A 16139-nucleotide genomic window follows, 5' to 3' on the forward strand; every position below is an offset into this window, starting at 1 on the left:
CAAACATCAACTCACTGTTCGCTGCCGTAGCCTTCAGGAAGCAGCCCGACAGACACGGCCACCACAACCAGAGCAACCGTATATCCAATCACACACAGGAATCCAGTGCTTAGCACCTCCCTCTTTTTGGAGCTGATCTGTGATAGGTTCCTCACACAGATGAAGAGCAGCACAGCTTCAATGAACATCCACGCAAAGCCGGAGAGAAAGAGGAAGTGCAGCACACCTGATATCACGGCACACAACACCTGGAGATCAGGAGAGACAGTTATGATGATTCTCAGTGAGGTTGTGCTGAGCTGTAGGGCTCCTTCATCATTCTCACCTGCTGAGGGCGTATGAGGTCCAGGAACTGTTGTGTGAGCAGGAACAGAAGGTGAGCCAACAGAAGACTGATGCAGATGTTGATCCGAGCCACATTATTCACTCCAGGACTCCACTGACAAAGGGCAAAGGTCAACAGGGCCAAACTGAAGAACACCAGCCCCACGATCACACACACCAAATTCAACAGATCCAGCTGTGAGTCGCTCTGAGAAAACATGTCAGAGTACATGAGTGCCAAATCTGTGCTGTTCTTCAGTGGTCACTATGTAAATGTTCTCGTACCTCTGGTGGTCTGCTGGTTTGCATGATGAGAGCGAATGTCGACAGATGAACACAGGAACACACAGTGTAGTTGCTGTTGGTCTCTAAAACAGAACAACCATCTACAATCCACTCACTGATATTCCAGTACACACAAGACAGAGAACCGTTGGGGTCAAACTCCTGGAAGATGAAGAAAGAACATGCAGAAAATATTACAAGACTGAATATTCGATGTTTTCAGATGTTCATCAGTTCTCAGGTCAAAAACACATTACAGTCTCTCACTCTGATGTGTTTGAGGGTGAAGTTGACTGGTTTGGTAAGTTTAGTGTTGTTGGTTTTGGGAAGAGTAGCTGAGATCACAGTGGACATCATGGTTTTAACCGTATCATTTGATGTGTTGAAGAAGTCGGGCTTCAGTAGATTCTCCATTGTGTTGTAACCCATGAAAGCCACAGCAGCTGATCCTGTGTGACAGAAACAGACGTTTACATGATATACCATGCTAAAAACAACAACAATAATAAAAAAAAATAATATAAAAAAGCAAATGTGGCTTGGAGACAGTGGTTTGACATTTCTTTCTAAGAGTTTTTAATTGTACAGAGACATTTCACATACCTTTATCGTTGTTCCTGGCGATCCCAATGAGATCAATGTCCACAGAAGAGTTTGTTGTGTCAAGTCGAGGGATTTTATTTAAGGCGACATTTGGTCCAACCATGAAGACTTCAACCTCTGATTAAAAACAAACAAGCAGTTGTGCGCTATATTAATTTATTTACAATATTTATCTTTTTTTAATGAAAGTACAATTCAATCATTCAATTTTCACAAAAGACAAACAAATAAAATGACTATTCACTATTGTTGGGTTTTCATCTCTGATGTAATTTTGAATCCTTCAGTTTGCTTTCATTTAATCCGCAAACTGAATAAATGTTAATCTAAGCACTATTAACTGTCATTAGGAGGTCAAAGGTTAGATCTTACAGCACAGTAAATTCCCTGTCTTAAATCAACACCGCTCTGTGTTCATATTGGAATCAACAGCAGGGTGTTAAAAATAACACAGAAGCAGTTATTTAGATACTTAAAGGGTTAGTTCACCCAAAAATGACATTTCTGTTGTTAAGTACTCTCTCGTGTTATTCCAAACACCTTTGTTTATCTTCAGAACACAAATTAAGATATTTCTGATGAAATCCAAGTTTTTTTTAATCCCCAATAGAAAGCAACGTAATTACTGTCATTCAAGGTCCAGAAAAGTACTAAAGATATTGTTAAAATAGTCAACATGGCTACAATGGTTCAATCTTTACGTTATGAAGCGACGAGACTCTGCACTGTATTCAGAAGATGAACGAAGGTCTTACGGGTTTGGAATGACATGAGAGTACTTAATGACAGAAATTACATTTTTGGGTGAACTAACCCTTTAAGTGATTAAGTGAGTGATGATTGTTTGATTATTGAAGACGCCTGATGATAATGAGCAAAATCACTGGTGATTTTGATGCAAAGAATATTGCAACTGAAAGAACCATTTACTGGATCATCAAGAACTTCAAGGTGAGAAATTCAACTGCAATGAAGATGGCTTCAGAACGTCCCAGAATGTCCAGCAAGTGCCAAGACTGTCACCTCCTGAAGCAGGGATGGCTAATGTTGTTACTGGAGAGCCACAGTCCTGCAGAGATTAGCTTCAACCCTAATCAAAAACACCTAAACAAGCTAATCAAGGTCTGAAGGGTTGCTAGAAAGCTACAGGCAGGTGAGTTTTTATCAGGGTTGGAGCTAAACTCTGCAGGACTGAGGCTCTCCAGGACCAAACTTCGCCACCCCTGTCCTGAAGAGTCACTAATGAATCATGTGCAGAGCTGCTCAATATTGGCAGCAGGTGTGTCTGAGAGCATCTGTACACACGGTCTCATTTAGAGCACAATCTCTGACTGTATGAGTGATGTGTTAATTTTATCAGACCTGAGCTTCTTCAACTGAAGGATTTTTAAAAGTTGCTTTGCTCAAAAAAAAAATCAAAAAAAAAAAATTAATCAGACACACAGAAATTAAGAATCAGCGTATGCATTAACAATGGTGACAATAAAAAAAGCTTCATGTTGCAGTGCATTCTGGGTGCACCAATCAAAACTCATCCATGGTTCCCAGCATGAATTGTGCCATGAATAAATTATGAGCTTAATTGTCTTTCTTAGTAATTTCTTTTATTACTATTTTCTTTCATTTTTGATGTGATTTTTTAGTTGCTTGTTTTGTGATGTTCTCCGTTTACCTGAATATCCTGTTTAATTGTTACCTTTGTTAAGATTCATACGCTAATTCTTGATGTCTGTGTGTGTCTAAATTATAAAGTAGTTCAAACCTTTAAATGCAGAGTCTAATACTGTAAAGTTACAGGATTACTATATCTAATCTTTGTGTTATTAAATATCAACCATATAATCAGATATCAAACTCTATATGAGATCAGAGAATCAGGTCACTCTATGGTAATTATGTCACCATTAAAACATAACCAACACCTGATCACTTTTTTCTCTGGGTTTTCTTTGTCACAATAAACTTTGTTTAAAAGCAGCCAGAAAAAAAAAGTATAATGTTAAAAAGTCAAGGGTCAAGAGCCTCACCAAAGCAAACACTAATCAACTTAAAATTGTGTGATTTTCTTTCATTGATTCTGCTTGTTAACAGCAGGTGTTCATCACTAATGCTCATACATAACTCAATGACTTAATTATCTCATTAACTTTATTATCTCTATTAACTTTAACACTGCTTCAGTGTTACTTTAACACACTTGAGTGTGGACTCATAGCATCGTTAGAATAGTCCATGTGACTACAGTGGTTTAAACTTAATGTTATGAAGCGACGAGAATACTTTTTGTGCGCAAAAAGTAAAGACTTTATTCAACAATTTCTTCTCTTCTGTGACAGTCTCTGACACTGTTCATGTGAGCACCACGACACATTCATGTGATGCTGACGTAGAACCCCAAACCACTGCACTGTATTTACAATGTGTGGTAGTTGCTTTCTATGAAAGTAAGCTCTCTGATTTCATCAACACTTTAGAATCTCACGCTATGAAGCATTAGTTAAGCATTAGTAAATAGTCAATTCATCATTTATAAAACATTAATAAACATTAGTAAGCATTTATAAATACAGATATAAATGCTTTGTTCTTGATTTATAAGCATATCTATAATGAGTTTAATAATTGTATTTTCATACTTTATTAATGATCAATTTATCATTTCTAAATTATGTATTACATTATTCACAAACCAGTTATTTAGGAGTTGTCAGTGGTTCATAAGATCATTTAGGAAGTGTAAGTAAATGATTAATAAAATATTTAAATGTACATTTATGCATCTTATTATTTAGACATATAGTTTTAGTTACTTAGTGTGTTATTAAATGCTTTATTAATACATATTCCCAGTGTCAAAACTACCTCAGTACTAACTTTAAAACATTAGAGAACAGCAGTGCAGAAGATCACTGAACCTTTAAATCTCATTTATAAAAGCTTTACAAAGCATAAATAGTCCTCACTTTAGATGAGCTCACAAAAATAGTTAACTGACTGCTTCTAGATGTTTTATAATTATCTGAATTAATCATGAATTACAGTAGGAATATGTGTTAATAAAACATTTACTAACACACTAAGTAACTATTACTATGTGTCTAAATAATAAGATGTATAAATGAATGTTTAAATGGTTTATTAATCATTTACTTACACTTCCTAAATGAACTACTGACAACTCATAAACAACTGGTTTGTAAATAATGTAATACTTAATTTAGAAATGATAAATTGATAATTAATAAAGTATGAAAATACAATTATTAAACACATTATAGATATGCTTATAAATCAAGAATAAAGCAATTATAGCTGTATTTATAAACGACTTACTAATGTCTATTAATGCTTTATAAGTGATTAATTAACTATTAACTAATGCTTCATAGTGTGCAGTTATTATAAAGTGTTACCATTTCATCATCAAAAAAAAAAAATATATATTTGTGTTCCGAAGATGAATAAAGGTCTTACAGGTTTGGAACAACATGAAGGTAAGTAATTAATGACAGAATTGGGGAATTTACTGTGAATTTACTTTGAGTATTACTCAAGTGATTCAGTTCCCAACTAGTTTTGCTTCCAAATCCAAATTTCCTTAAAATCAAACATTTATGGTTTTTCAGGATAAGTGATTTTCAGGACACCTGTCCATCTGACATCTGTGTAATTTGACGAGCTTGTACCAAATGATGAATGAATTTGTCTGCTCTCTTTCAAAACATTTGTAACTCTTCACAATTACATAGTTACTGTAGCTGTAGCATTAATCATTGTTGCTGTCTGTCACCTGTGATCCTCTGCTGCTCTCTAGACTAAACCCAGATAGCAAGCATCCATAGAAATAATGTTAAATCAATGTTAATGTGTCAGTGTTAACTGCATTGAATCAACGTCACTTTTGCACCCGCAATTAATGTTGAAATGTTATTTTAAAAAAAATCAATGATAATGAATCAATCAATGAATCAATGTTTCAATATGATGTTGGTTCAACATTATTCTTGCACTCTCAGAAAATGAAACAACAACTACAACTGACTTAAAGCCACACAGCCGGAAATCAACTGCAAATAAAATAATTTAGTGTCCTTTATTTGCAGCTGATGTCAGGCTGTATGTATTTAAAAACCAAAATTCAGAATATCTGAATGGTTCACTTAATGAATGGCTTAATGAATCAATAAAGACATTTACCATTGACAGTTTTAGCTTCTTATTTAGAGTATAATTTTATTTAAATAATTTTACATTTTGATATAGTAATAAAAAAAAGTTAAAATAAAAATGATCAGTCATCATTTACTCACCCTCATGGTCCAAAAGAGTATGTGTAATAAATTCTATGTTGAATCAAATAAAATATTTCTTGTTGAAACCACTTTTTTTGTAATGTCTATTTGATCCTTCACACATAATGACTTTATATTATCTTTTGAGAGTAATTTCTCAGCAAAATTTGATTTGCAATTAATCTGAGATTAATTAGATTAAAAATCTGAATTGCTTGACAGCCCTACCAAAAACTGTTTCTCCACTTACCAACAGCAGCAAGAGCCAAACTGACATTGTCACTTGTGTCTGTCGGCTTCACCAACGTAGAAATGAGTTTCTCACTGGTTTTTAATACACGGTTTCCATAGGAGGCGAGTTCAGCTGGGCTGACTGATGATGATGATGAGTCTAACATCTTCTCTGAAGCATTGAAGGCCATAGTCAAAATGTTCGTCACAGTCTAGTTTATTGATCAGATAAATAGACTCACAGTAAATGTCAACAGAGCCAACACAGTCAACACTGTTTTGTCAATCATCTATTATCTATAGTCTGTAACTGACAAATATGATTTTATCAAGACTTACAGTGACAGAGAGCACTTGAGATGATGTAATGTTCTCGATCTGCTCAAGTAGATTTTGGAAACAGTTCTGACTCTGAAATCACAATTGTGAAAGCTGTATTTGTTGACTTTGATCATGTTTTTCAAGATTAACAGGGAACCAAACATGTATTTTTACTGTACTGAAGAACGCTGTGAAGATCCTTCAGTGATGTTAGTACAGACACACAACACACATCTATCAACAATAAATAGACAAGCACATTCATATTTCACATAACAGTTATCTAAAATTCACATTTAATTGTACTGCTCTTTGGAATAATTGGCTTTAACTTGAGCAAAAAAGAAAAAAAAAATCACCATTTCCATTCCATGTGTTCTAGAGAGCAAAATTGCCAGTTCCTGAAAAACTGGCAGAAAACACCAGTAATAAAAATTGAAGCTGCTGCAACCAGACATGAAACACAATAATAAACGCTGTCATGTCATCTTTTGTTTAGATGCCTGATGTTCATGATTACGTGTAACAGGTCTGGTACCAAATCATTTTGACAGGAATTTCAGAATAACTAAAACCAAATTTTAGATGGTGTGTGATGAAGCTGATTAGATGGATAGATACATGGATGGAAACATGGCTATTGATAAGAGCTGTGAGTCTAACTCTAAAACTTAATTTCATAGACTCAACTTACAGTGCATCCTTCCGGCAGTGTTATATTTATACCTGCAATGACAGAAATCAGCATGAAGACAATCGAGAAATTGAAAATTCAGCAGGGTCAGACAATACTAAACTAAACAAAACTAAAGCCCTTGTATCCATTTGTAGTGTTTTATTACTTTGAACTTAGTCCAAAGTGAAAGTCAGTGTCTCACTTTAAGGCTTTAGGATCAAAACTCATGTTACCAGCCCATAAAACTATCAGTAAGAAATCAATATTAAACAATATTAAAAGATTAGCAGCAGTCAGAATTAAAGAAAGCAATGATCAAAAATAAAATGATGGATGCGACCATAAATGTGGGAATGAAGAGAAGTTGCCTTTTTCCCATATATGGATATAAAATTTAAATCTATCTCATCTCAGTCTATTAAAAAATATGTTCAAAAAAAAATCTCACTTATATACAGTAGCTTGTATACAAGTATATTGTATACAATGATCTGCAACTGCACATTTTACACACTCAATCCTTATCTTTATCTAGAGACACAAACACACTCATGTTCAATTCTACAGATCCTCAAACATTCAGCCAAAACACAATCCAACAGAGGAAACTACATTACCAGCTGATGTCGTCTCTGGTGTGACTGTTGTAAAGGCTGCACTGATGTCAGTAACAGCTGAAAAAAAGATGAATATCAATGAATTGGCAAATGCAAATAAATTAAATGTAAATATATTTACCAATACAGTAAGGCTCTAGCACAGTGGTTCTCAACTCCAGTCCTCAGAACCCATTGCTCTGCACATTTTGTATGTCTCTCTTATCTGACACACTCAGTTCAGTTCATGGAGTCTCTCCTAACAAGCTGATGATCTGAATCAGGTGCGTTAAATAAGGGATACATACAAAATGTGCAAAGCAGTGGTTCCCGAGGACTGGAGTTGAAAAACATTGCTCTAGCAAATCTACTACAAGAAATTAGAATTGTTTGTGTGTTATCAGCTTGAGTACACTGTGTTTGTCTATTGTTGTGACTTAGATGAGGATCAGATCACATTTTATGGCAAATTACTGCAGAAAACCAATTCATTCTAAGGGGTTCACATATTGGAGTCAGAAAAAACATAGTTCTCTCATATTAATAGTCATGTGAAACAGAAAGCCATGGCTGGACAGTTTGACCCTGGTTTGCTAAAAATTGTAAATAACAATGGGAATATACTTCAGAGATCCTCAATAATTATTAAAAATTATTATGGTTTTACTCATATTTTCTACACAGTTAAATCAACTCTGCTCAGAGTGGTCCCTCTCTATATAGAGTTAAAGTAATACTGAAGCAGAGTTAAAGTTAATGAGATAATTAAGCAATTAATTAAGTGATGATTGAGCATTAGTGATGAACACCTGCTGTTAACAAGCAGAATCACTAAAGAAAAGAGAAACACAAGAACTACAACTGACTTCAGCCACAGCCTTACATTAAATCAACTGAAAATAAAAAAAGTCATTAAATCTCTCAAGACCTGATTAAACAACTCCACAAACAGCATTACCAGCTTCATTTATTGCTAACCAGACTGACATTTTCACATGTCTACAGAAGTTCTTATTGAGAATTTGCTTATTGCAAATCAGGTGACATATTCGGTTTGTAAGGCATTTGAATAAACATTACAAAAGGGTCTCTAAATAGCTCCATTAAACAAAACCACCATAAAGCTTCACTGCTGAAGATGAACAAGTATTACCACTCAGGCTTTTAGCATGAACACTTATCATACAATCCTCAACAGTGGTGACAATAATTATTCATACTGCAGTGCATGAGTTCAGTACTATGGTGATACCCAGCATGCATTGCAGCATGAAGCATTTTTTTTATCACCATTGTTGAGATTCATATGCTGATTCTTGATGTCTGTGTGTCTCTAAACAGAGTAGTTAAAAATCTTTTATGCACTACACAATTTTAAAGTCACTCACAGTATCTGTTTGCTGCAAAACTGTTAAAATGCTGTAGTTTCACAGGCTTGCTAATGCAAAATCTAAATGACAAATGACATATAATTAGTTATTTTAGATGAAAACAGGCCAGCTCATGATTATTATCTCATCACACACTGTAAAAGCAGCTGATATCTGCTCATTGTAAAGCACTGACCTCACTGCTTTACAACTTCATATGAATTGTTGCAGCGAAAAATCTAACATAGGAGGTCAAGGGTCAAGAACCCAACTGAAGCAAACACGGATCTCCATGATGGTGGCATAGTTTTTTTTTTTTTTTTCTTGACCAATAATACATCATCTTAACCTCTGTTAATTCTCAATAAGAGCTTCTGTAGATGTGTGATAGAAATAAAGTCAATCTGGTTATTTATGAGTGAAGCTGGTAATGCTGTTTGTGGAGTTGTTTTATCCGATCTTGTGCTTTTATCTTCAGTTGATTTCATCTAAGTCTGTGGCTGAATTCAGTTGTAGTTCTTATGTTTCTCTTTTCTTTAGTGATTCTGCTTGTTAACAGCAGGTGTTCATCACTAATGCTCAATCATCACTGTAGTGAAACTAGTACAAAAGAGAAAAATGAATAATTAATCATAACTCATTATAATTAATTATAAATATTTGAATCAGTTAATCGAATCGCTTGATGAAGCTGAATTAATATTACAATCAATTAATCTGTTCTGCAGAAGGCAGAAGACCAGAAGAGACTAGAGCGATCTGCATGAGGGCTTTTTAACCTCTACAGAAAGCACACCTTTGAGTTTTGTCTTGACCAATGAGAAAGGTGCAATTTCCAAGTGGGAAATGTTCCTTTGTTTAAAAGTGGATTCAATTGCATGAGTGCAATAAGCTGGCAGTTTGTGTCCATTTATACTCTGATAAATATAATAAACATACAATGCTTTCTATGAGATGGTGATGACCACGAAAATGAGTCATTAAATGATGAGTATTTTGATATGAAACACCACCTAGATGGGCTACATTATCTAGAAATTCTGTCCTCAGGCATGCAAAACACTATACAATATACAAAAGAACAACATACAAACAGTTATAATGCACAAAAATGTACTGGGGACATGCATGTACATTTATTTAAACAGATTTGTCAATGAATTAGTGGCAATGATTTCATTTCTATGAGCTGAATGTCTGATACTTGTGTTGAGAACAATCAATGTCCCACGTGTCTTTGAAGTGCACTTCAGTGAAGCAGAAGGATGATAGCTCTCCAGTCATTATGGAGTCTGCATGGGTGAACGGTTGGAAGAGTAACTTTTACTGTGAATTTGATCGATTCAGATGCTACATTAAGATCCTTAATTAATTGCTTTAATCACTTAATTTGTCTCATTAAATTTAACTCTGCTTCAGTGTTCCTTTAATGCTATAGAGAGGAACCATACATTCTCTGAAGAGTTGAGTTAACTCTAGGGGGTTATGGATTGCACAGGGACATGAAGGTAGAGGATCTAAATGCAGGTTTATTTAAAGGGTAATCCACACTCCAGGTCAAGAAAACAGACAAAGGGTCAAAAATACATGAGAAGGCCGTCCACACAGACAACAAGACAGGAAAACACAGGCAGACAGGCAAATCCAAAGACATGCAATAATCCAAGAACCAGAAAACATGAAACCAGGGGGAGGCTCAGAATTGCAGCGGTACCTTTTTAGGGGTAAATAATTGTGGCCAAAGTGAGCAAAATATTTTTTGGATAAAAGATCAAAAGGATAAACAATAGAGATTTATTTTCACAACCCTCTTTGGACATATTTACCAAGGGTGCCAATAATTCTTACCATGACTAACACACACACACACACACACACACACACACACACACACACACATTTGTTTTTGTGAATTGTGGGGACATTCCATAGGCGTAATGGTTTTTATACTGTATAAACCGTATTTTCTATCCCCCTACACTACCCCTACCCCTAAACCTACCCATCACAGGAAACTGTGCACATTTTTACTTTCTCACAAATAAACTCATTCTGTATGATTTATAAGCCTTTTGAAAAGTGGGGACATGGGCAATGTCCTCATAAGTCACCTCTTTTTGTAATACCTATGTCATACCCATGTCATTATACACATCTGTGTCCTGATATGTCACAAAAACACGCACACACACTGTATAATTCATATATATATATATATATATATATATATATATATATATATATATATATATATATATGAGAGAGAGTTAATTACACATTTTTATTTGTATTTAATTTTTATTTGTATTTTTAGTGCAGTTTTTTTCTGCTGCCATTGTTTTCCTTGATTTGCTTCTCAGTTCCATGCAGTTTTTATATGCATGCAGATCTATAAGTTTTATTCTTGATGTCCGCCAACAATGTATTTACTGTAAATAAAAATAAATAAATAAAAAAAAATTCTACTGACAGCTGTGGTTGCCTGTAATGTGCTGTTAATTTACATCGCTCTACCGTAAATTTACAGCTCTCCTTTTTTACAGTTTGTTGCCATGATACTACCATGCATGAACTCATTTCATTTTGGAAACAGATTGCTTTAAATAGTTTGAGTTTAAAAACTAGTATTTATACGGTGTTAGTACTGTGAACTTATTTCATTTGAGTCTACTGAAAAAGAATATTTCTTAATATAAAAATGCAAACACATTGTGTAATAAAGAAATAAATAAAAACATGACTTAAGCTCAAATTTTTGCAGCTTGCCATTAGCTAGCCATGGCTCACATATATGTGTTAAAGTACTTAGCAAACAGCTTCACTGCATCAGTAACTACACAGTTACTTTAAATAAAGCAACATGCAGCATCAGTGTTTCTCTGCTCATCACTGACTGAAGCACAGGCTCTACTCTTCAGCACAATGGTGACACACAAAACTAATTAATTAAACTAAGGGTGCTTTCACACTTGGTTCGATTGGCTGGACCGAACCCGAGTTCGATTGCCTCCCTCCCCCCACTGGACTGTGTTCACATTATATCATTTGGGTCTGAACCGCGGTTTGTTTGCGTCATCAAACCAGCAGCTGTTTACTCCGTTGCTTAGTAACGACGGCGCAGGAGAAGGCGGCAAAATGTATAACGTTGCTCTCCTCACTTTAATATTTTTGTTTTTGAACCGTTGGTTTTGTTCATAACGGCACTTGCCTCTATCTGCCGCGAATGTAGAATGCTGAAGGCGAGCAGAAATGAGAAAGGCTACACTACTGTAAAGACTGAGACAAATCAGACACAATTATTTGTTACTTCACCAATAGTTTTAAGCTCACTCTGGGATCTGACTGTCCCCATCCCCCGAGAAGTTCTCAGTTACAAGTTTATTGCACCGAGGAATGTGCTGCCACATTGAGAGCAGAGAAGAGACACAGAAAATCTGCATCTTCCCTGCATTTTCCACACAGAACAAAGACGTTACTGCATTAATTCTATAAATGAACATGCATAATCCCAGGAAATGGTATCTATTATTACTGTGTTGTATTGCAGTCATTGTATTTACATGTTTTATGATTTTTAAGTTTTATGACATTTAAGGTAACTTCATTCATGCCATGTTTAGTGTCTATACATTCGTAGCAGGAAGATTTAAATGCTTGTGTATGCGGTATGTCCATACCTGTGCAACACATCAGTATTACAAGAATCTTTAATAGTTCTTATTCAAGAACTCAGCTTGTTAATCTTTCTGGGTTGTAAAAGCCCTGACAGGAGGGGTGTTGTCACCCAGAATTACAACATCTTCACTGGTCCGGTCAACAACTGAGAGGTGTGACTTTGACCAGAGGTTAAAAGCCAGCGAAAAATGCCACTCCCTCTCTTTCCTTGCCTCGTGGACAACTGAACAGAACCCTCTTGGCCAAAGACCGCTTCAGGCCAAGGCCTGTTAGGCCTAGGTCTGCTGGCCTCGGCCTATAAACCAGCCATGTGCCCAACATCCAAAAGACTGGCAACAACTTCAGACAAAATCCTCAAGATCTCTCCTCAACCTGCCGATCCGACGCTCCTCAGCCTAAAGGCATTTTGCAAGTATCGTACATTTGAACACTAAACAGCAATTTAGTATTGTGTAAAACTTACCTTTGTCAGCAAAGGTGTTTTATTACTGAGGAAACTGATGATTCTCTTCCAGATTGTCTTTGAATTTTTCCTTTAGCTCTAGTAACAGTACCTCTTCCGGTTCAACTCTATCATTACTCATTCTGACCTACGTATATGTGTGACCCTTTGTGTATGTTATGTTATGTGTTTGTTAGTTTAGTTATGTGTTTGTGAGTTAGTTAATAAAGTTTGTGCACGATACATGTTTGGTTCTGACTCTGTCTGCTAATAAGTTGCCTCTTAAGTGATTTAGATCCCAATTTAGATACGGTACAATAAGAATGTTATTTTTCCATAACCTGGAAATTAACATTTCTTAGAAGTAATAAACAATGAACACTGAGTGTTCACTGGACGAACAGCTTAGTTGATTGTAATACTAAGATTAATGTAGCTATATCCAGTTAATCTGAGTAACAGATTTACATATTCATAATTAATCATAACTAATAAATCATATTGAGTTATGAATAATTATTAATATTTCCCCTTTGAGTTAATTTCGCTACACTACAGCTCTCTGCTTGCAGTAGCCTACGTCAGTCATGCTCGTCCTCGTCAGGAAAGTGAGTGAAACACACACACAAACACGCATTTTTATCAAATAATACAGCATTAATAGCGGTTCACTTCCGCAATTTGGTACGTTTGCATTCATATCAGAAGCGAACCATACCGGAGTTCACTTGAACCGCACCCCAGACCACCCTTTTTAAGTGGACTCGGGTACGGTTCGCGGGTGTGCACCCGAGTTCAGAAGACAGTGTTCACATCATCCAAACGTACCAAACGCTGACATCAATCGAATCCGGGTGCGCACCAAAAGTGCTAATGTGAAAGCACCCTAACCGATCTCTCCTATATCATCTTGTGCAAAAACACATTAAAACACTTCAGTTTAATATTTAATCTCCTTTTCAGTTATTAACTTTGCATAACTTTTTTCAATTAACTTTCACTAATATTTCAGTGAAATTAATTTAGTTTAGAAAATCTGACTTTTTATTTTACAGTACATTACTGTTTTTTCCTTAATTTTATGGTAATCTACTGGCAGCTATGGTTGCCTGTAGATTGCTGTTTTTTTACAGTATGTTGCCGTAAATTAATTTACAGTTGATTACTGTTAAATTACTCTGTTTTGTTTTTTTTATCTTACACCTTTAACCCTTTTAACCCAACAGCAAAGTCTTCCATTTTAAAGGAAAACTTGTATGTTTTGCATGCACAGGGATACCATAATCAAAAATATAAAACAATCTTATTAAACAATCTGATTAGACTCCGATGAGATCAGTGAATCGGGCCATTAGATGATGAACATTAATAATCAGCCAACCTCATCTGATCACGCTTTCTTTCAGCTTGTTTTGCCACAACAAATGTGTTTTAGACACGGTTACAGCAGCCAAAGAAAAACTAATGTTCACAATTCAAGGGTCACTGATCTCCATCATGGTAATGCCAAATGAAACAATAAATCATCTAAACCTCTGTTAGTTCTCAATAAGAACTTCTGCAGATGTATGACAGAAATAAAGTCAGTCTGGTTAATAATAAGTGAAGCTGGTAATGCTGTTTGTGGAATTGTTTAATCAGATCTTTAAAGATTTAATGTTATTTTCAGCTGATTTAATCTTTTTCTGTTCTTGTTTCTCTTTCCTTCAGTGATTCTGCTTGTTAACAGCAGGTGTTCATCAGTGTTTGAATTCATACATGTGTTTTCATTCACTCTTTCAAGTGGACTATATTAGTGAACTAATTTAGGGAATAGTGAATGAGGGTACAGGGTGTGATTTGGAACAGCCTCTGAGTGTCAATTTTGAGTGCTGTTAATTCACGGTATATTGCTGTAGGCTACTTTCTCAAAAACGTCAAATATTACCCAGAATACATTGTTTTAATGGAAAACAGCATGTTGCTGTCGAAATTTGGCCATTTTTTACAGCAATTTTTTACATTGTGGCAAGAAACTATTGTTGGTGAAAATAATCTATTAATAATGAAGAACGACATTTGGTCAGTGATGAGATTAATGAATAATGCTACTTTATGAAGATGAAAATTATATCACCTGATCGTCTTTGTTTCTGTTAAAAGAGGGGCCTTTCCTCATGATATTACACTTTTATATGTTTGTGTGGTGTTTTAATAAACATTATTTAATAAGCGTCTTTGGTGTTTCCATGGTTTCTACACAATAAAACCGGAAACTGAGGGTAATGCGGGTATGACGCAATTGACAGGCGACTCCTCACACATCCCGGAGCCTTGGTTAAAATTGCAATTTTCTCATGATTTACAAATAGTTGTAAACATTTGGGATATTGTAAGTACTCAAGTGAACAAAATATATAACACTGGCCTAGTGGTTTTTGGGTATTTTACTGCAAAAATATTACATATTGCACCTTTAAGCAGAGTGGTTAAGATAAAGGGGCTTGAGTGATTATTAATCAGTATCTAACCTGACAAAAAGATATTTACTAAATGTTATATACTGTCACAGACACGTCAGGTTCCACCTCCATCCAATACCCACGCACACAATCACCTGAGTACTAATCACCGCCACCTGCACGTCATCAACTTTGCCATCACCACCACCTTAAATACCCCACACTCACACACAGTCACTGTCCGGTCTCGTTTGTACTACAACTCCATGTGTACTTACCTTAAGGACTCCAATCTGCTACTTACCTGCTTCCATTGTCTCCAGTGTCTCCAGTGTCTCCAGTGTCTCCAGTGTCTCCAGTGTCTCCAGTGTCTCCAGTGTCTCCAGTGTCTCCAGTGTCTCCAGTGTGCTTCTCCAACTGTGTGTGAGTGTTCCCAGTCTTCAGTCTCCAGCGTGCTTCTCCATATTCCATCTGCAATCAACAAAAGGACAGTATCACTTCTTCTATCAACTCACCAAACTTCCATCATTGCTACATACTTACCGTTTACTCTGCTGAACTCAATAAAACATTGTACTTGCTTTTACATCTGCCTCCGAGCCGTTTCTGTTGTAACAGAAGACCGGACCATAACAACAGGATTTCAGCATGAGTTCCCAGGACCCATTCCAAGAGCTCATTGACGCTTTGCGCTGAGCACTCACCCCACAACCACCGTCACCGTCACCATTATCTGCCGCCGCTTCCGCCTCCACTTCTTCCACTCCTCCACCGATGATGCACGCCAGTCCCATGGCCCGACCGGTGCCCTACTCTGGATCGGCGGAAGATTGCAGCGGTTTCCTCCTACAATGTGAGTTGGTCCTGGAGATGCAACCGCATC

General features: G+C 36.0%; 1 protein-coding gene across 1 annotated transcript in view; it reads right to left on the reverse strand.

Moving 5' to 3' along the window:
• The window catches only part of LOC125243899 (adhesion G protein-coupled receptor E3-like), a 64689-nt gene that overhangs the window by 3279 nt on the left and 45271 nt on the right, over positions 1 to 16139 (reverse strand). Inside the window, exons 7-15 of the mRNA XM_048153764.1 lie at positions 7350 to 7406; positions 6751 to 6782; positions 6075 to 6146; positions 5755 to 5947; positions 1213 to 1329; positions 877 to 1058; positions 610 to 771; positions 326 to 532; positions 16 to 248 (exon numbers count right to left, since the gene is read on the reverse strand). Coding sequence (XP_048009721.1) covers positions 16 to 248; positions 326 to 532; positions 610 to 771; positions 877 to 1058; positions 1213 to 1329; positions 5755 to 5947; positions 6075 to 6146; positions 6751 to 6782; positions 7350 to 7406 — 1255 coding nt within the window. The remainder of the gene's footprint in view (positions 1 to 15; positions 249 to 325; positions 533 to 609; positions 772 to 876; positions 1059 to 1212; positions 1330 to 5754; positions 5948 to 6074; positions 6147 to 6750; positions 6783 to 7349; positions 7407 to 16139) is intronic.

The sequence above is a fragment of the Megalobrama amblycephala genome, linkage group LG13 (assembly GCF_018812025.1).
Source record: "Megalobrama amblycephala isolate DHTTF-2021 linkage group LG13, ASM1881202v1, whole genome shotgun sequence".
Lineage (NCBI taxonomy): Eukaryota > Metazoa > Chordata > Actinopteri > Cypriniformes > Xenocyprididae > Megalobrama > Megalobrama amblycephala.